General features: G+C 38.9%; 1 protein-coding gene across 3 annotated transcripts in view; it reads right to left on the bottom strand.

The window, feature by feature from the left end:
- PIEZO2 (piezo type mechanosensitive ion channel component 2) overlaps positions 1-22,335 on the bottom strand; it is a 320,150-nt gene that overhangs the window by 126,185 nt on the left and 171,630 nt on the right. For all 3 annotated transcript variants that reach the window (XM_064507195.1, XM_064507196.1, XM_064507197.1), the window contains exons 5-6: positions 17,184-17,346; positions 1,897-2,107 (exon numbers count right to left, since the gene is read on the bottom strand). In XM_064507195.1, coding sequence (XP_064363265.1) covers positions 1,897-2,107; positions 17,184-17,346 — 374 coding nt within the window. The remainder of the gene's footprint in view (positions 1-1,896; positions 2,108-17,183; positions 17,347-22,335) is intronic.

Below are 22,335 nucleotides of genomic sequence, written 5' to 3'. Positions count from 1 at the left end.
GTGGCTGCGAGGTAAAGCAGCCCCGCACATTCCCATCCGCAGCCTTTGCAAGGGCAAGGGGAAGGGGATGGTCTCAAAAGACAGGGGACTTCACAATGGATAGTACTGGCAAAACTGCCATAAGCCAGTGGTGCCATAACCACTTGATGCTGGGTAAGATAGTAAAGCTAATGTTATATATTGATAATATATGGACTGCTACCCACGGTAATTTTACCTGCGTTTCACTATTACATCCTTTTACATCGCACTTTAGACCGAGTCTCTAGCCAAAGGTGCTTTGTCTGTACTCCAGCTAGTGTTTCCATAAGCTCACAGATCTAAAAGCATGAAGGGACCACAGGGATCACCTATTCTGACTGCCTGCATAATGCAGGCCATAAAACTTCACCCAGTAATTTCTACCTCAAGCCCGTAACTACTTCTTTCCTTCTTTTAAAGAGATAATTTGTCTTTATTTAAGTTCTTTAGGAGAAGGAGAATATGCTATATCCATAAATAAATTGTTTATATGGACAATTACCCTGGCTGTGAAAAAATCAAAATTTATTTCTGGTCTCAGTTTGCCTAGGTTTATCATTTAACTACTGGATCACTTTTTAACTTCTACGACATGAGATGTCTGCTACAAAAATGTAGGCTCTTCGTACATCTGTCAGTACTTTCAGACTACAGCAAATCACCGTTCATCTTTTTTTTTCTCTTGGCACAGTGAGAAAGGAAGTATTTAACTAATTAAGCTTGAGGTCTCTCACTGGAATAGAGACTTCCTAGACCCCACATCCTTTTTGTAACTCTCCTCTGAACACTTCCCAGTTCTCACCATATTCTGGGATTATGCAGACAAGATATCAAATGACACTCAGAAGAAAATGGCAGCTACCATGTCTGTGTGATACTTCTTTATTCTCCATGGGTTATATTCACCCATGCAACTTCAGAATGGCAACGAAACATTTATTTGTCTATAACTGTTTGCCATTTTTTTCCCAATGTTTCTCTCTTCCGTCATGTTTATTCCCCATGGTGATCCACACAACCTTTTTTCTTTTCCTTCTTAGATTTATGACTTTGAATTAGGCTATAGGTAAGTCAGTCAGATAAGCTTACCTCACTAAGAGAGCCATACCAGATCTGTCCTCATCATTTAACATCAACAATTTCTTGTACTATTGTTTTATACTTTATATACTTTTACAAGTATACAGTTGTATATATACTTATACTTTATATGTAAGAACTCCATTCAGATATCCCAGAAGACAGATAATTGCTAATTTACAATTCAGTCATCCAATTTTAAATCCATTCATCACAACCTGCAGTCACTTGCATAATTCCCCTTTGTCTGTAGCTGAATACCATGTCTGACTAAATGGAATGTCTTATAAGAGGCTGGCCATATCATATCAAAACATCTACTTTTACCAAACAACATTAAAGTCACAGCAAAAGCCAATATGAAGTCTGCTTATCATTTCTGTTATACACTGCATAGTTTACCTGTTCATCTTTTCTATTTTTTCCTTTTCTTTTTTTTTCTTTTTTTTAAGGCAATAAAAACATAGTTCCTTTTTATACTTGGAAGTGGCAGAATCCAATCTATGAATTCACAGTATAGTTACTTACAACATGTAACCATTTATCATTTGGTTATAACAGTAACTGTGAAAATCACATACAGAATGATAGGGCCATATAGTTTTAATACAAAAAAATTAAGCAACTCAGCATATTCCAATGCCTGCCAAAAAGTTAATTTAAATAAAATCAGCAGCAATTTCTTTTCCCTTAAAAATTTCCATTGTTATTCCCACAGGTGCCAAAGTGCTGAAAACTCATTTGTTAAATGCATAATCTACTGGGCTCTGGAGGAAATTTTTCAAAAGCACCAACCTGTTGAACCAAGTAGAACTGTAACAATAACTTTTCCAGTGGTGGCTATAATGTTGCCAATAAACTCCTTCAGTTTGGATGCTAGGGAGGCGATTCTACGCAGCAGTTTTAATTTTGTGGTTTCCTCAAATTCTGCTTCACCACAGTCTTCATCATCCAAGTCTTCTTCATACATCAATGCATCATCTGGCTCTAACTTTTCTCTTACAGCCTAAAGGGGAAAATAATAAAACAAACAAAAAGAGAATGCAAGAGAATGAGAGAGAGAAACAAAGGGATTTGAAATTAAACACCACTGATAACAAGGCAATGAAGCCTTCTTGTATCTTTGACTATATGCAAATAATAAGAGAAAATATACAGGGAAAAAATATATGAAAGATGTTGTAGCGGACAGATGAGTGAACTTTTGCCTTAAACATTTCTTGGTACATAAGGTGCAAGCAAACCATAACCCTGAGCAAGCCATCTGTTCCCAGCGGAAACAGGACTAAGCTGCTGCGACCCCTGAAATGGTCTCCCTGTGACCACCCAGGACACACCAAGCCTGCACTGAACGAGACCACAATCGGGCAGAGACTTTGGGACCTGGACTGTAAATTATTGCCACTTAGCACAACTTCTATAAAACTTGCTTAGCATGAGTAGCTAAATTTGCTGAAGCCTTAGGCTGCACTCCCTAGTTCGGGGAGAAAGGGCCCCAGAGCTGGTGCAGACTGGAATGATAAGGGAGTTACCAGCAGTTTGTACTCCTGTGCACTGCTGAAACAGTGTTAATTGCTGGAATTACCACCTCTTTGTCAGGACCTTGAGAGACAATGGCGGGACCCAAGGGATGAAGACACACCTGTCAGCAGAAATGGCAACAGTAAACGGCCTATCTAGGGACAGTGATGAGACCCAATAAGGAGCAGGAGACCCCAGACCTAAATATTACTATTGGTCTGAACTACCATGTGAGGGGTGGGAAACTTAATTTGAAAAAGCTATAATTGCCCAGGGATTTCTTTGTTTGGGGTCCCTCGTCAGAAGCACCCAGCTTGAGCTGTAATTCGAATGGAGTCAGCAGAACATCATCGGCCTCGGAGTGGTGGTAGCTAGCTTCTTCTCTCCTTTTCCAACTTTCTTATCTTTTCCCCTTACCCTTTTTCCCTCTCTCCTTCGCCTTTCCCCACCTTTTCTCTCCACTTCGTGGAAAATAAAGTTAAAAGGTTGTACGATATTTGACCAGTTTTAGCGTCGTAATCTTGTCCTTGGGATTGTAACGAAACCTTCCCGATATTGGATCGGGACAGATGTATTAGCACTGGAGCTGTGCATTGGTGGCTCCCACTTCAGATCTGTCTGAAGAAGAAAAGGATGCTAAGAATGGTCTCTGACAAAGATGTCCTACAAGCAGCACAGCAGGTTTCTCTAACAAACAGGCTGTATTTTCATTTCTATATGAAGTTTTGTCTGCTCAGCATTCTTTCCATCTTGCTGTCTATAATTTAATAAACTTTTTTTGGATTAATAGCTTCAGAAATAAGCTTCAGACTCCAACCAACAGCACCTTCTTGGTTGAAGTCCCTCAATGAACCTCACTCTTCAAACCCTTCCCATGACCCCTTTCTGAGACACAATCTGAGACAGAGGAATTGCGGTTGAAATAAATGGGCAGATAGCTCATGGGTGACTGATGGGCAGTTTGGGAAAGAAAAAATATACACAGCAGAGGCTCAAGGAAAGGTCAGGAAATTGTGACGCTGGCTGCCGGAGAGAGAACAGGAGAAAAAGTGAGCAAGAGAGAAGTAGTGAAAGCTTGAATGATCTGCAATAATTTAACAGGGAAAAGGAGGCCTAGCGGCTAAGAACTACACAATGGAAAAAGGAAAAGAAGGAGATAGGAAAAGGCCCCTCATAGTCAAGAACTTTATTAGGATCTGTCAGTGGCCTTCACCATAAAGTCTTCATCGTATCTTGGAGACTTGAAGATATACACAGCTATTGAATGATGCAAACTAAATCATCAACCCATGGTGAGAATCACCAGGATTAGCAGGAGGCCCACACAGAGATACAATTTATGGAAAAATTAGTCATTCACAGACATGGAGGGGCATATTTTTAAAAAAACTGTAACAGTTTAGAGCCAGGTTCTCACTTTGTTTAACACACTTCTTTGGCACTAATATAAACTTCTATTAGCTAACATTCTGGCCAAGCAATATCTCTGTGTGTAAAAGACAGAAAGAGAGACTACTGTCATTTTTTCATTAGAATATCTATTTTATATTTATTGGTGACTTCTGGCAGCGAAAAAATCCACACGGACAGATAAGACTGCAATAGAAATGGCTGAACTACTAACCTCCTTAACTCAACCAAATTCTCCATTACTATTTATTGTTATGTGGATTCCCCAAGGAAACAAAATTCCCAGTGGGCTCCTTCATTTCACCTCTAAGCTTGGTGCCAACTTTCTCCTCTCACTTTGGAGCATTAACATTATCTGTGAAAGCCCAGAAGAAGCCTGCCCATTCTCAGGAGTATCTGTTTTACAGACAATGAAATACGTATTAAATACAGTAGGGCTGATCTGGGAAATCTACCTTTCTCTTGGATATATCCGGCTATTTCAATAACTATGTAAGTGGAGTATATACTACCATTTCAATTATTTTGTTATTGTCACTATTTACTTACAGAGCTCTCAACAAATGAATTATTAGTTGATGCAAAAAATGGAGGGGAGACTGTAGTGCAAACGCTCAGCCACCACATTTTACAGCATGCAACACAGAGAGGAATTCTGTCTGTTCGTCGCTGCAGCTCATATCTGAGCTCCTGTCTATTTACTTAAATATTCAGAAACAATGCTGAGACTAAGCTAAATGATACTTTATGTATGTTCTTATTTCCACCACAGCTGTATCAGTGAGAAAGCCACACAAAGGGCAAAAGTACCGATAGCTTCTGCCTGTGCTGTAATTACTAGACAAACCTGCTCCTCACCTCTTGGGCCAAATCCTGCTCCTCCTGGATAGGTTCTAGTGATCTGCACTTTTAATTTAATGTGAACAGTTAACAGAGAAACCTTCAACAGTATTCATACGCCAAACCCAAAGAGAATCAGGGTGCTATATGACACGGTACCCTAATGTGGTCTGTGGGCCAGTGCAAAGGAGACTCTTGTTTCTTCAGCTACTGCTTTCAATTTTCTGAAGACAATATGCATTAAAATGTAGAATTACTTACAAAAAAGCTGAAAGGAATAGTTTCAAAATAAGTAAGATATTATAGCGGAGACTGTCAGACCACATACCTGTATGACTATCATGAATTTACATTAAACAGGAAGACAGGATACACACATTCCTCATAGCCTAGGGTGAACAGGACTTCTGTATAAATTGCTGAGATAGCATTTAACTATGCATATGCAGCAACAGGAAATATAAATCTGAAGAGTCACAAAAGCAAATGCAAAGATGTTATCCATACGGAATTAGAAAATCATCTTTAGGGAAAACACAACAAAACTAAAACTGTACTGTTCGGTATAAATTAGCGGAAGATGCACAAAAACTTTGCAGAACAAATGAAAAAAAGAGGAGACAGAAACAAAAAAAACATTTAAGAACAGCCCAGTGAAAGATGGGACTTTAATCTCTTTCTCTCCCTTCCCCCCCACCTTACTCCCTCATCTCAGGTGCCAAACCCCTGGTGTCACACCTTGCTCTCATCAAAATCGGTCTTTGGATTTTCCCGCGATCATAACTAACATCATTATTTTTTAACCGGACAAGGCTAATCAATCTTCCTTCACTGATCTTAAAGATCTTTAGGTTACACTTTTTCTTAACAGTTCAGTATTAGTAATCTGGTACTGACATCTGTGTGACAATATGGCCGGGGAGAAGCACTAGGAAAAGTGTTTCACCGGACCACAATACTGCTGAGAAGATGATCCAAAATTTCTATGAATCTAGGCTTACACATGTTAAGCATAGCTAAAATACTGTAAGTTAATGGAGTTACAAAAGGAGTTAACTTTTCCTTATATAAAATTATTTCCACTTTTATGTAGATACCAAAATATGAAATCCAAGTTGTAAAAAAAATGTTATGACCTCACAAACACTTAACAGGAAATGCAGAGCAACCTACTTCTGATATTACTGAGTTCATCAGCTGTTGTAAAGAAAACCACAGCATCTGAACCTCAGGAAATATGGAACTGATTCCCCACCTTTTCCTTCTAAAACTACAAAGCTCTCTCTGTTTCTGGTTGGGGATTCTGAACTGCTCTCCTCAGTTAAAGAGAAGCTAGCAAACAGGAAAGCCTTCTGATCAACAACGACCATAATCTGCAGTCCCGGAAATTTTTCCGGAACAGATGCATACTGTTTTTACAACTTTTTAGTATCACCTGAATTATGAATGATATGGTTGTGCAGAGACTCTCTCGTTTCAGTGACAAGGGCTTTCCACTAGCAGGCTCCCTGGAAGAGATGGGTTAGCTTCTACAGCTCTCTTCCTCATCTCTAAGTGCTTTCAAGGATGACAGCTTATTCTTAGCCTTATTCTTTCTACCTCCCAATGGTATTGTTCACTCTCTAGTCAATAATTACTTCAGCAAAAAGACTATGAGAACTAAGCAACTATAGGTTTGACGTTTTTTATACGAATAGATCCATTTGCAATTCCATATCCCAGATGAAGCTCTGCAGCTGAAAGACCATCCTCCAGTGAGTATCAAAGTGACAAACTCCAGATCTCTCCACTCTCAGATTCATCACCAATCAACTGCACTATCTGCAGCTTTCTAGTTTTGTACATTGAAGACTCCAAATTGCTGAAGGCAGGCAAACAGTGAAGTTTTTACATCCAACATGGTGATAAAGTGCCTGTTGTTTTAACACCTTCTGCTGATTAAATTGCCGTGCAAGCACATGCTCATCACAGAACACCATTACTGCAGTCAGACTGTTTTGCAAAGCTCTTTTTACTACACGGATTAGTCTAAAACTACAAACTCCTGCTATATAGGCTAGAGTTAGAAAAATACTCTTACTTCCATAATAAATTACTTATTATGCAATTACAGGATCCCTGTGGATGCTGATTAAATCAAATAAACTTCTCCATTCAAGCAGTACAGCGCATTTGTGAAGTCATAAACGTGTGTTTCCAGACCTTTGCTCTCTCGAGTAGGGCCCCAGGCCTTTTTATAAACAGACTAAATGCAGTTTAGGTTTTTCAGCAATCCTTCAGGAGAATGCAACTCTTCAAAAATTCAAACAATGAGAGCAATAAGATTTTACTGACCAGCATTGTTACAACCAAGGACACACAGGTCTCTCAGAATAGACCCAACTCCAATGCCTGCCAGTGCATTGCATTAATTATCAGGACCTCTCAAGTCTGTACTGCTAAGCTCACAGAATAAGTTCCCATGAGAGTTCAGGTGCTTCCTCCTTCTAGTTGGCTCATAAATGCTGTACAAATAGCCTCTTTTGCAGTATTTTGACATTTCCTCCCAGCCAGAACCAGGAAACAAACAGAGATATGGTTTTGTGAACTTAGCAGACTTTTTTTAAAAAAACTTTTTGCTTCAATGATTTTTAACAAGGTTAAACTGATCCTGCTTTTTCAGCTCTGTTTATCAAATTATCTTTGTCCTATGTGGGCATTTAAAAAGTTATAAAGAGATGCAATGATGAGCCACATTATCAAATTTGCTGTTTAGATGACACTCATGTTTTCAAAGTGTCTAGATTGCAGGTGGCAGCAATGCAACATATTAGATTGTGTGGCAGCAATATCTAAGACAGCAGAAATGGCAAAGCACTACAGCTTGGTGCTGACACTGCCTTGCTCCCAGGCGACCTGCCTGACGTGTGGTTACACTCTGCAAAGTGGCGCGGTGAAGGAGAGCCTGATACAACCTACCGAGGAGCAGCGAAGGAGTTCCCTGACTCAAACACATGCTTGTTGCTCTGAATTCCCCCTAGGTCTGCAGAACTCGCTCCAGTAATAAGCCACTTCTTTGAGTCTACTCCTGCTCTGGCCCCATCCATAGTAGCCTCCTCAAATCAGCTGTCAGTTCCCCACACAGCACATAGTGCTTTCAGCAGGGCTGCACAGCTGTGTGATCGCAGCGAACCATGTTTCTTATTGCTGGTGATACAAGAGAAGTGTATTCAAGAATTAGATTAGCTTGAAGGTGGCTGGTTTGGCTTGCAGAAGAGATAGGTGTGCACACTTTCTCAGATGACAGTGGGCAAGCCACAATGCAGACTGCATAGTCTGACCTCCTTCAGATAATTTTAAGTGAGATGCACTGCAATACCTCTAGTTGTAGCATCCTAGAGCTCAGCCTAGACTTCTCCTGGTATCCAGGCTACATTATTTAAAGCTGGCTTGGCTGTCTTCATCCTGTCCTGCAGTTTGCATGCCCTGAAGCTCACACTCGTGGCCCCATGCTGACGCTTTACGGTACAACTGTGATTCTCTCTTTGGCAGAGAACTATGAAATCACTTCCTGTAACTATTTCTCTACCATTGAAATAGAGATTATATTATTACTCCATACGTATGATACCATCACACTGAAAGGATTTATTAGACATTTTTTACAAGACCATTCAAGCCAGTTACTATGATCAAATTTCTGGATTTCCTTTTTTGTTTTTTTAAACGTAATGCTTATATTGAACTGTTAGGCAGGAATCATCTGAGACAAGCTATTTGATTCAATGACCTTAGACACAGCTGAACTATAGAAATAGATCCTCTCTCTGCAATCACATTGTTTTAGTTCAGTTTCCTCCATAGTGCCTAATCTGGTGCATTCAATTGTTCACAGATTATATCATAACATGATGGAATTCTTATTTTTAAGCTTGCTCAGAATAAGCCTTTTTTCCCCCCAAAAAAAGGCCAGTTAACATTTATTTTTAGAAATGAGATGGTTATAGGACTAAGAGGAATTCACTACATGCCTACCATTAGGAGCAGCATATATCTTAAAATGCATATAGAAAAAATAATCAAAATACCATAATATTCTCCAGATAGACCCAGCTGTGGGGATAAAATGGGAAGACAAATTTCAGTGCTACACATTTCAGCATCAAAGGAAAGGCATGCCTTTATGGCATATAAATGACAGTAGTTTTTATCTGCAGTCAATACTAAACCACATGAAGGTGATCATTTGATGAATTTCTAATTCTGAAAACAAGTGAAGAACTCCACAGTTCTGACAAAAGTCTCAGCACATCAAGAGTGGAGTCTGCTGGCATTTTCAACCAAAGAACAGATACAAATTCCTTGAATTTCCACAACAACAATTCCCACATGTCATTCAACCAGAGAAAGACATGGATCTGAGCTCTAGAGGAATAGGGCTGCCTATTATCAAGGTAACTGTCTTCTTTAGGGTCAGCTTGCATGAGATATATGTGCTGTTCAAAGACAGCTCACATAAGACTACCAAGAGCCAAAGGGGAAGACTATTCCACACACGCACGGGGAGCGCACAACAAGGGAGGGCTGCTGACTGCTAGCCCAGGTAGGAAAGGAAAACAGCTTTCGGAAGTCAGCAGTCTATGCAGCACTTCACTGAGTAGCTTCAGGGGAAAACCCTGCTAAAGTAGCTGAACAAATCAAATGTGAGACATTTACAACAAGCTTGCAGTGGTAGGCATAGAAAAGAATGAATAAATATTGGTAAGTGCAAAACTAATAAGACAGAGGCATTCTGGAAATTAAACAGTATCCTAAAATATATAGTACACATCTGAAACACTGAAAATAAAAATTTTAAATTAACTTTAAGCCAGAAAGATTATAGATTTTAAAGAAGAATTTTATCATTAATAGATATAAAGTGTGCTAAAGCTTGAGTTAAATGCCTACATGCTATAACATAAATTTTAGAGGGATGTCCTATCAAAAATAGCTTTCAGTGCTTTTGCAGTGCTTGATAGTAATGAATGACATTCATTTCCATAGTAAAATCTCCTAGGGGAAGAGTCATTCATTACAAAAAATGACCTGGGTATTATTACTGGAAGCACATAGGGACAGAAGCATTCCGAGATCCAGAGAAAATGAAAAAAAGAATAAAATACACAGGCACAGTTCTAAGCAGGATAACAGGAAGGCAACTCATTAAATCCTGTATACAACACATATTGTACTGCAAAGGGCCAAAGATTATTTCACTTCCCAAGGTACTGCACCTGGGCAAACATCAAGTGATTTCAGCACAGGACTCTCTTGGCAAATATGGAAATACAGTTTCGCATTTTGACTTCAAAATGCTGTCAGGCATATAAGACAAATGAGAAAAAGAGGGGAACTCACAGGCAGAGTTTGGTGGTTTGGCCTGAGATCATTAAATATGTTTTTTTTCTGAAAAGGAAATAGGAAGACTTGGGATTATGACTACAAGGCACAATTCACTACAAACTCTAAATGAGCTAGTGCAGATACGTGGAGTGGCATAGCGCCCATATGGAGTAATTCCTGGACAGAGAAATGCACACATTATACCATTATCCATCTTCCTGAGAAGCAGGATAAATAGCCCAACTGGACTGCTGTGGTTATTTGGCACTACTGCCTCAGCTCATGCAGGAGTAGCTTAGGTACTTCTACAGTACCACACTGTAGAGCCACAGATTACTGGGATGAATGGGAGAATGGAAAATCTAATTTACAAGAAGAGCCAAAGTTGCATGACTTCTTTTGTCTTGCAAAACAAACTTGGAAGAAATATGTTTTTTCTCTCAAAATACCAGAGAAATTAATGCTGGAATAGGAAACAGTATATTCAAGCAAAAGATCACAAGAGCTAAAAGGGATATGAAGCAGTTATGAATACCTGTACAATGGAAATTAGAGGAAGGGCAAAATTACAGAACACAGTTCTATCAGAAGCAATGGGATGAAAACAAGTTGTCCTGTTTTCAAGATGGTGCTTCCCACCTTCCAAAGGAAATCGAATGATACAGTTGCTTGCAACAGCAGGAGACTGAATTCAGTGACCTAAGAGACTTCTTGTGCTGTGTTATTCATCACTTAGGCTGCTCAAAGAAAAAAATATTCCAGTATTTTGCTCTGCTGGTTAACAACACTGTATCAAAATTTTGAATTTAGGACTGTTAGAAGAACAAACCAGTAGGCCTGGTGAAGAACTGCCACAAAAAAAAATCATCTTACATTTGACATGTTTCTAACCAAATCAGGATAGGTGCCTGCTAAAGTTTCAGGCAGAACATGCTAACAGCATTTCGTAATAATGTACTGCACTATGTAACATCATGCAGCTGATGTACTGTTGTATTATACTTATGTATTTATGTTAAGACTTATCCAAACACATGTGCATCCAGCTAAGAAGCTAATGTAACTTGTAAACTTTTGACCCCTGTTCAGATAAGATAAATTAGAATTGTTACAGAGGAAGGCAGCTGGGAAAGGTCTGGCAAACTTCACTACTACAAACATTGCAAGCAAAGTCAGAAGAGAACTTCATCTACTCCTTTTAGACCGTAGAAATGAAGTATTGAAGCCTACTTATACCAAGCCCACTAAAACTGGTTGGTTTTGACCAGTTCTTTAGAGGTCAAAACCAAAGAAATATTCATGACCCATTAGAAAAGGTAAGCCAATGCTCTGCTAAATGGAGATTCCAATGAAAAGAAAAGAAAAGAGGAAATAAGGAAAAAAGTGGCATCATCAAGAAGCTCAAAGAAACCAGGAAGTTCTTTTCCTCCCTAAAAAGGGTTCTTTCCCTCTTTATCACCTGTAGCACTTTCCATGACAGTTAATATGCTTGTTCGCTACCTGTGAAGAGAAGCAAATAGTGAAGAAGCAAAACTCATAGCTGGGAAGAAGATATGTAGGGAAGTCAGGGCTAGAGATTTCCACACTGCTGAGAACTAGTCAAGCTATCTCAATGTTCGATACCGGTAGAATAAAATTAAATGAAGATATCCATTCCAGGCTCTAAACAAAATGAGATGCCCATCTTGACAGGGTCATGGGCATCAATGTAGATAGCTCAAAGAAGATCTCTGCAGCTGCAGGCAAGAGAATTAGCAAGGTGTTAGCAACCACAAGCAATAGGACATCAAATATTTATCAGGGCTGTCCTCTAGTTTGAACTAACTCTCCATAGTAAAAAGGATATCAAGCTAAGTGATAGTAGTGGATTCATCCAACCCAACAAGCTCTGAATCTAACAAATAATGGCATAATACCTTCATTTAAATCAATAAAACCTTGTCTGAAATGCTGGGGCATTGATATTCACTGTAGCTCTTGAGGATATTGCAGAACTATAGCTGGTTCATAAAAAGGTAATGAAAATGACCAAAGAAATGAAAAAAAGAATAAGGATCGCTAACCTTTAATAAGACAAATATGCAAGATAGAAATGCATTAGATTTCCCTTAGACCATCTTGCCTTGTTTTACAACATGTAGAACAAGGGGCCTTCCATAAAATTAAAGGGTGTTAAATTAAAAATAAAATCAGAGAGCACTTATTAAATTGTGGAAGTCCTTGCTTCATGATGCCACCGAAGCCAAGAAATTAACAAGGTTTTAAAAGGGACTGGATAATTATATGTTTAATAAGATTATCCAGAGTAGCTATAATTAACAGCAACATTTTTGGAAGGGATATGAAATCACATGTTTCAGGATTAAAACCTGCCTCTCACTAAGAGAGATCAGGATAAACTGTAAAGTTGGGGATGGGGGAAAATGGGTTATCCCCTCCTGGCTTATTGTGGTTATCCCCCAGGTACCAGCTCCTTTCAGTTACTGGCCTAAATGGGCCTCCAGCCCTATCCAGGATGGCAACCTCTGGACTTGGAAGCCCTCGGACAAGGCACGGGACTTGTGTAGGTCTCAGAGCCAAGCTATTCTGTGTTGTTCATATTGTGGTCATACTTGGATCAAACGACAGCTCTCAGTGTACTAAGTGGTCAATGCAGGCATAGGAAGAAACTGCCCTGACCTCTCAGTTTATGGTTTAGACAGACAAAGTTAGGAGACCAAGCATCATTACTGTTCCTATTTGCCAAGGACACAGAAGCTGAGACAGATGAAGTAATAGGCTTGAGGACACAAAACAAGTTTGTGGCCGAAGTGAGAACCAACTCAGCCCTCCTGAATCCAGTCCAATTTCTTGACTCCAAGCCAAGCCTTCTTCACATTTTCCCCAAACTTTAGTTTATCTTAAAACAATTTCCTCTTTTTTTTTCTTTTTTTTTTGAGATCCCAAGCAAATCTCTGCCTTCTGCAGAAAAGAGGAGGGGTGGAGGCTCTGAAGATTATGGAACAAAGTACACACTCAGCAGATCATTTTCTAAAAGAGCGTGGATGAGAAACAAGCTTGAATACGCAAGGCGACAAGTGCCGTGGGAGGAAGTTGCATTGAAGACTACAACTGTATATTCCAATTAAGATCAACACCTCTTATAAAGTGTAAGTTATGCAATCTCACAAGGATTTTTTTTTCCTGTCACTTACAATATTAGGCAATTCACCTGCAGTCTCAAGACAAAGCTACTTCCTTTCTAATACCTATCAGACTGGATATACTGCATCTGCATTTTGGCATATAAAACCACCATCTGCACCAAATCAAAAATGACATACTTTCAGCTGCAGCTGGGAGTTAACTGTCTCTCTTATTTTCTTCCACCTTTTACACCTTGTGACTGGCATTGTGTTTTTCAGCATTTGCAATCTGGGCCTGTCTCCAGCTCAATTCACCTGCTTTAAATTTTCTGAACCCTAATAAAAAAGTCCTGCAGACACATTTGCTCCAAGTGTGCAACCATTTAGGGGTAGTAATGAGTTGGACTGCAGCCTGGTATCTGGCAGACCTTCCTACTTCATGACTCACTGTTAATTAAAACCACACTTTTTGCTTATTCCTGGGATAGCGTTACTTACAAATAATTGAGAGTCTCTCACCGCCTTCCACTCTCCTCCCCCCAGTTCTGTTCTTTCAAATACACTTTTCCTGATGGAGATCTCTTTCCCTTAAAATTGGATGCAGTGTAATGAAGGAGGACATTCACTTTTTAACGAAAGCTTCCTGAACTTAATTTGAGTTCTGATACCTTTCCTCATTTTGAGTTTTAGCTTAGTCCATGAACAGTTCGATCCATATCGCTCTACAGCTGGTTTCTAGAGGCTACTGCCATGACAGAATACAGCATGTGATAGAGTACCACTGACTGCTACTCAACTCGGACATTTTTCAGCATGCCCAGATAACAACTGAGATCTGATGGGTTGACATGGAGCTTTGAAAGGTCAGTTTTAGAAATACTGCAACAATTACCTGACATGTTTTTTTACATGTAAATTTGGGGGGGAGTAGCTATGCTACCATTTTTTTTTTTAAGTTAGCCTATTTCCATAGTATTTCATGCTCTCCCAAGGCAGAGATACTTGAGAATTGTTCTGTGCAAACAATTTCATGCAAAAACGTAAAACTGCAAGACAAATTCGCTGCTTTTGCCTGCCTGTCAGAATGCAGACTTTACGGAGCCATCTGTGGTTAAGCGTCTAGCAATCTGAAAGGCCACCTATCTCCTGGCCCTGCTGGCCCCATTCAGATCAGCTGACGCTTTCTTAACAAAATCTCATACCATGAATCTCTGACGACTAGTAGCAGGGACTCCCAGCAAAGACTCTTCAACTCCGGAATCTGCTACAGGGCTGGTCTAATACACGTAGCACTGTACCCCTTGGAGGCATGTCACCAAGCTCAGTGTTTCTCCTGAAGTGTTTGTTTGCATGGTAATTACTGCTGCAGCTCATTTTGTGTTTTCTAGTTCAGTGGAGTTACAGCATCAGTATAAGGCTGGACCGACACACAGCCATCAGTCAGCAAGTCAAAGAACTGATTGCTTACTTAGTTTTCCCTTTCTCAAAGAAAAGAAGAATTGAAAATTATCACATAAGGCCCACAGAGTTTGGACTCACTTTAGACCATGCAAATATTCTCCCAAACTCAGACACTCACTTGCATGCTCTGCATATGCATTAGGTTCCTTACAGCCAGCCCTGCCAAGTACATATTCCTAGCAGATTTAGCTGCTTCTGCAGCCTCCTCCTAACTAGCAGAAATGATTCCAGGATGTTATATGCAGACACTTAAAAAGAGATAGCTGAAGTTTGGAGTAATGTGTTTAATAGATATTTAATTTTCCACTCTCTACTTCACTCCATCTTTAAAAAACAAGCAGGTTATTCTAATGTAAATCCATCATTTCAGTTATGAAGATATCAAAACCCCTTACAGAAGGGGGGATCACCTCGCATGATAGGAACTATTATCCCTTTAAAAAAAATCTCTGTGATAGAATTTTTGGTGTCACTGTATCTAAACGCAGTTGCTGTGTCCACCAAACAATCTATAATACATAGAGTTTACAAAACATTAACAATATTTGCTGGGTTTTGATGCGAAGAGGTAAAACATATTTATGCAGGTTTCCATTTGCCAATATATATATTTCTTCGCAGTCAAAATTCTCTCTTTCTTCTCCCCCACACTCTTTTTTTGTGGAATATTCTGGCACGTTTCATTGCACTGTGGATTGCCTTGCAGTAGCCAGTCTATGACCAAACCAATTTAAAGCTGCGCTCTGTTCTATGCAGTCAGTGTTTGTTAGCTCAGTTTTTCTTTGCATTCCAGACAAGCTACTATTTAACCTTCTCTAGAAGCCAGCACCCGTGCCCTCCAGGAAACTGTGCTCCCTTCTCCTACCCAGACTCTGGGCCTATCTCTGAATGAAACAAAAAGTGAATATTTAAACATCATCATTTAGATTCAGAGGAATCGGAGCATGTCCTTCTATTTTTCTTCTGAGCTTCTGCCATCAGATTACTCTTCTTTTATGCAGAAACATATTTTCTATCCAGGAGACAAATGGCTTCAAAGAAGTCGTCAGGGTTCACATTGGTATAATACAACTCTCTTTTAAGAGAGACAGAGTGAACACAAAACATGCTTATTAGCATGTTCCCGAGACACACTTCTTAATACTTCAAATCTCTCCCGTTACAGACACATCTGCAGATCCTCGCCTGCTGATAAACCTATTTTGCACTGCTCCAACAATAAAGCAGATTTAAAATCAATAAAATTGGCTTCCAGGAGACACAGCAAAACCTTGCGTATTCTGATCAGGCTGAGGCCAAAAAGAGGATGTGTAGTTAAAAGCTGCAATCTTCAGCTGCCAAAAAGCCCACGAGAGTTACAAGCAACTGAGTGTAAAACACAGTCCTTATACTAATCTTTCTTGTGCTAGAAACTCAAGCAGCTTCTGGCATTACTACAATGCAGACAACATGGCAACATGCAGGGAGATTTCCACCCCCTCCCCATTGCGGCATGAAAGTGGGCAGCTGATCCTCCCAAATACTTAAAGCACTCCTACGTGCAATTTCTATTTGAAATGAGCAAATTGTAACTGTATCCCCTAAAAATATAGTTTTGAAAGTAAAGAACATTCCCCCCATGTGTAAAACATGACAGAAAACAAGACCCAAGGCATGTGAGACAGTCTGATAAGAAACATGTTGAGATTCATAGTGGCAATTTCTCATCACCCTGGGCTAAATTCCCACTGTGGCTTTTTATATTAGAAAATTGCTTTCCTCTTTCTGTGGAATTTTCTGCATTCAGTATCTCTGCCATTCTTCTTCCCACTAGTGAAATATACAGCAAAGACACCAGCACTTCCAACAAAGCCATTCACAAAAACTGTCAACAAGCTTATTCAGCTGTTTGTGTAACCACAGATTTAGATACCTCCTTCCATGAACATAATATATGGTCTCGCTTCTCGTTAATACTCATTTCTGATAATTACTCAGATGCTGCTGTTATTCTTGGCTACCAAATTCAGAAATATAGATGCTAGCTAAGAAACTGAGCAATGTATGTAGAAAGCGATCTTGTCAGATTTAACCAGCAGCTCTGGTTAAGAAACAATTTGTCATTGGCTATCATGTGTTAACATGAAATTGTTTGTAAAATTTAGTCCTGTATCTACCACTTTTCATATTCTGCTTTTTTTTTCCCCCTCAGGACAATAATAATAGAAGCTCTTCCACTTTAAAATCAACTGTTTAGTTTTCTGAAACCAAGTTCACTTCTTAACACATTCACTGCTCATGAAACCATTTCAAGATACAGCTCACACAGGAACACTAAAGCTCCCTATTAGCTAAAAGCTGATAGAAACGTGCATTTGATACCATTTCCTCGTTTTCAAATTGCATGTTGTACTGCGCTGCATCCTCAGTTATTGGCTTCTGAACAATGTTGCGGCAGACGAGCCATATTGCCAGACTAGCAATGAACATCCCAATATCTGGTACAAACAGTCTGATCACGTTGCCAGCATCAGCTCCTTTCACACTGTATGGGATGAAAAAAAAAAGAACAACAAACAAACATTTGTTACTTCTAATGTCATTTTCACCTGGAACACAAAGTTAGCTCAAAGAAAAAACACAAACAATCCAGTAGCGAGGAAACAATGGAAACACTGGTAACATGAAAAAGAAGAAGGAACTCTAGTCAGAGCCAGCTGTGCTCTCCAGAGGTACAGAATAAATGATTATTCAATGGCAGCTCATATACTCATATTTTAGTGATAGTTAGCATTTAATTAACCCAATTCCGAAAGGATTTTGTGGAGAGCAATACAGGAACGACCTTCAAATGCAACAAGAAAGATCTCAGCTGAGTTCCTAGAAGATATATTTCTGCAAATCACAATCCCTTTACTGGGATCCCTTGCAAATACAACAGCGTACAGCTCTATCAAGGAGGTCAAGCATGGACAGCCTAGCATTCGTGCCACCCCAAAGAGATGGGGTCCCTTGTCCTCTAGTCACTCCTGGTGCACAGAGGAATAACCAAATGCACCACTGGTGCAGTCCTGTGCCTGTTCCATGAAACATGAACACCCTCCTATCTCCATCCAGCCACTTTCAAGAGCCGCAGACTGACTTGCAAAAAAACCAACAAGCATCCTTAGCAAAGTGTAATGTTTTAATAATATACTTTATTCAACCAGCTCTCTTAAACACCTTTTGAAATTTAAATACTAGCTAAAAAGAAAGTGTTAGGTCCCAGCCTAGAAAACCTTCTCCTCCCAAAATGCTGTAATGCTGCCTGAATTTTATGTAGAGAAGAAACTGCACAGCTTTGCTGTGTGGATTTAATTGTTTAGGCTGGGAAACACGACTGTATGGGTTTGCATATGGTGTCTGAATGTGGTTCACTGTTACAGTGGTGAGCTTGGATTCAGATTTAGTGGCACAAGGAATGGCTTATTAAGCCGCTGCATGGACTTGCTGAACTTTTAGTTATTAATGAGAGGATATAATCCTAATTACTTGAAAGTGTACAACAGTTAGCTGCCAAATATGAAGTTAACACATTTCAGATGTGCAATTCTGATTTTAATGGAATTTTTAAGAGTTTTATGTCTATAACCAGTTCTGAGGACAGGTGAGAGTACAGCTCCTTGGGTACAGGTAAGTGGGCTACACCAGCTTTTCACAGCCTGGACTGGTAAAAAGAAATCCTTGATAGGTTGTTTTATAGATACAAAAGAAGGTGTCATTTCTGGCCTTTCTTTATCATAACACTAGCAGTTTTGAAGCCTAAAAAAACATATTAGTGAAAGAGCTACCTGCAACTGTCACATGTCTGCAGCCTGCCAGCAGATTCGGAGTTAAAAAAAAAAAACCTCTAACGTGATTAGGATATGACCGCTGGCAGGAATCTTCTTAGTCTACTCATATGTCCAAGATCAAATCCTACATTTCTCATTTTGCCACCACTGCTGCTGAGCTAGCTTTTCCACTGCCGCACATCTTGCAAAATAAAGTATGTCCAAACAATGTGAGAATAAGGTAAATGATGAGAAGTCTGGTTTTAATGACTGTTTGAAGAGCTACAAATGCCTGTGTCATGGCAAAGCAGTGACCAGCATGCAGCTCTGTGGGACACCACTCTGCAGCATGAGTGTGAAATGGACCCAGAAGTAGTATTGAATTGGCTCAAAACTAGAAAGGGAAAGTTCAAGATCTAATTCTTTTTCTTCCCATGCTCAGAGACAGGCATAGAATAAACTGATGAGGTGCTTCCTAAGGAAAGCAAGTTATTTTTTAGAATTGTAGTTCCGCACAAAAGGGAAAGAAAGAAAATGCACTCATGCAAACCAGGAAAGTTCCTCCTCTGATGCTCTTTGCTGTTAGGGATTAACCTGAAATGGTCATGCGCTATATGGCAGCTAAATAGCTTGAAAATGTTTTGCTAATGGCCTCAAGGAGTACTGAAGCAGAGAAAATATGTAAGTCACTGAAAGGCTTGTAAAACAGTAAGATGGTTATGTCCCTGCTAGGTTGCCTGCATGTTTCCTGTACTGCTGCTTCAAGGAAAGCATGCAGTAGAGTCAACTGGTATATTACAGTATAGCTGATCTGTTTAACATTACAGAAAATAAAGGTTTGATGTGTGCCGGTTCATTTTGCAATATTGTAGCTCCTACTGTCACTGAAGATCAGCTAGTCAAGGCATCAACTTTGCACTTTCTTCTTTGGCAGAAGACAGTAGAAAGTATCTGTTTAACAAGCCTAATTCATGATGATAGTGTACCCACGATTCACAAAATTAATAAGGAATTAGTTTCATTTATCCTGATGGTTATGTTGAAAGCTGCCAATTAAAGCTGTTTTTCTAAATACCTGCCAGCAAAGTCTGACCTTCTGATTCTCGAAAGTACCACTCAGGCATTTTTATTAGAAAGAGTTCAAAAAAACTGAATCCCGTGTTAGTGTAAGAAGAGTACAAATTTGCTAGTCTCATTTTGAGAAATGGTTCAGTTTACTTCTATGTAACATTTCTATAAATGAGATTTTTCTGTACACAGACATGGAGTCCTATCTAGCATCAATTTTGCATCACATCTGAGCTTAAAGCACAGGTGTATTCAACCACTTACACACAAACAAATTAAAAATGTGGTAGCCTTCAAATGTCAGCTCCTTCCTCGCACTGTACTCCCATGGCACCGCGCTGCCTCTTCCCTTGCGTACCCCATCACGGAGAACGGGGGGAGACTCCATGTGAACATCGCATGTGCTGCTGCTCACATTTCTTCCCACTAATCCAAACCAAGTGCCTCTCTGATTTTTCAAAATAAATCATTAAATATGATGTTGTGAAAGATGTAAAGTACAGCTCAGGCTCTCAACAGAGAGCCTGCATGGCGATACTTAACCACAGAACAGGAAAGTTCTGCAGATGAATAGTTTATTCACCAAAACCATTCACAAACGTATGCTGTCCCTGTCTCCCCATGAAAAGGAAAACAAATTGACCACGGTGTGATAATTAAAAATGAAACAAAAGATTACTTGAAAATGGAGGAATGTATATTCTTCTATAAAGCAGAATAATAAACTTCTTCATTCAGCCCCAAGCAATCTGCTCCCAAGTTTTTTACAGCAACAGCTAAAACAAAAAATAGTTATTCCCACTTGTTATCTCTGGCAGAACAAAAAAAGAATGGTAAATACTGCAATCATTCCACAAACATTTCTCACTTTATTTGCACATTCAAACATGGTCATATTTTGCATTTGATAACAGTCTATGCATTGTGCTCTTTGCTCCAAAAGAGGTTCTCTAATGATAAAATTAAATCAGAAATACAGGAAACCTATTCAGATCTCCTAGAGAAACACCTTTTTTAATCCCTGCAAGAATCACAGTGTACAATGAATTGGTCATAGCCCTTGATCTACAACCAGTACGGCACCATTCATTCACCTAAACTACATAATTTACCTACAGGGCAAGTTTTAATTGTAATAGATACTTCTGACAGAAGTTTATAACTCAACCAGAAACTTGCACTGAAATGTAATACAGTAAACTGCAGCTCAAGAATGATTTTTTTCCTCTTTCCTTCTTTCTTACAGGATGCAGAAGAAAACAGCATAAGACCTTTTACAAATTTATATTGTAAGAATACAAAAAAAAAAAGTTAGGGTTTTGAAATGTTTTTCTATCTTCGCTTGATCAAGTAAAATATATTGCACACAATTTTTAAGACATGTGACTGACTATAGTTAAGGTTGCCAGAGTTCCTCCATAAGAAAAATAAACTTTGTGGGACAAAAGTGATGTTATGACTTTTGCATCACTGTGAAACTGTTACACTATTCTATCGTATCAACAGTACCCAAATACAGCAGTTTCCTTATCAGGCAGTCTATGCTCCCCTGTTTTTAACTATATACTTTAAATTTAAAATACTTTGAGAAGACATCATGTTCGTTTTCTGTGTTTATACAAAAACAAGTTTTCTAGCACTGTGGGACCCTGGTCCATGTCTGAAGTCCATTGGTGCTAATGAAATTCCTAGGCAAAATTTCCCAGTTTATCTGAACTGAGAATAGAGGTAGCAGTGGACATGCAGGTTACAACTGGTGTTTTATGAGACATATACTCACCAGCAGTGGAACAAAAAGCAAATGCCTTGGAGAAGCTAAGTCAGCATAATTTGAACATTATATTCTTCCTTGATACTCTAGAAATCAGCATTTGAGTTTTCTGGAAAAAAAAATTAAAATTTTCCCCTTCCAGAATAACCATTTCTCTCAAATTAGAATTATTTTCTGCTGAATGCACAAAGTTTTGGCAAACAGTGAACATACATACAAACAAGGGTTGATGATGCTATGTCTGGTCTCATTCAATTTCTTAGGAATGGCAGACACATTACCTTCCTCTTTATTTCAGATTCACAGAATAAATACAACAAAGCACCAATGCTATTAGAATGCAAACTGCAAAGACTTCAGTAGAAAAAAATATATATATAAAGTAACACATGTATAAAGCAACATGCATAATAAAATACATAATACTCCACATATAGAATAAAAAAAGTCATCTTTGAACTTTAAATAAGTAATATTTTATTCAAATGAAGAAATTCCTAGGAAAAAAGAACAGTAAGTCCATCTTAAACTGAACTCAAATTATTTCAGTATCAGCAGCATATCACAATATTAAGCTTATGTTAAATGATCAAATCTAAAGAAACCTCTAGATTAGAGAGCTGTGAAAAGCTCAATTTACTATCAAATACTGAGTTAAAAAAGTACTTCAAAATTCATATTGATTTTTCATCATAGTTTTAAAAATTCCTCCAAAGCCTTATTCACTGCACATTATACAAACTTTCCTTTGGTTTCTTTAGGGGTTTTCTATAGGACCTGATTACTTTCTAATGAATTTATTTCATAATACTCCAATCAAGTAACACCATATTAACAGTTTACAGTTGATAAACTAAGGAAGAGAAGGGTATATGCTAATACT

The sequence above is a fragment of the Dromaius novaehollandiae genome, chromosome 2 (genome assembly GCF_036370855.1).
Source record: "Dromaius novaehollandiae isolate bDroNov1 chromosome 2, bDroNov1.hap1, whole genome shotgun sequence".
NCBI classification, from domain to species: Eukaryota; Metazoa; Chordata; class Aves; order Casuariiformes; family Dromaiidae; genus Dromaius; species Dromaius novaehollandiae.
Note: the sequence above shows the minus strand (reverse complement) of the source record. Positions and strands in the feature narration are given on the sequence as shown.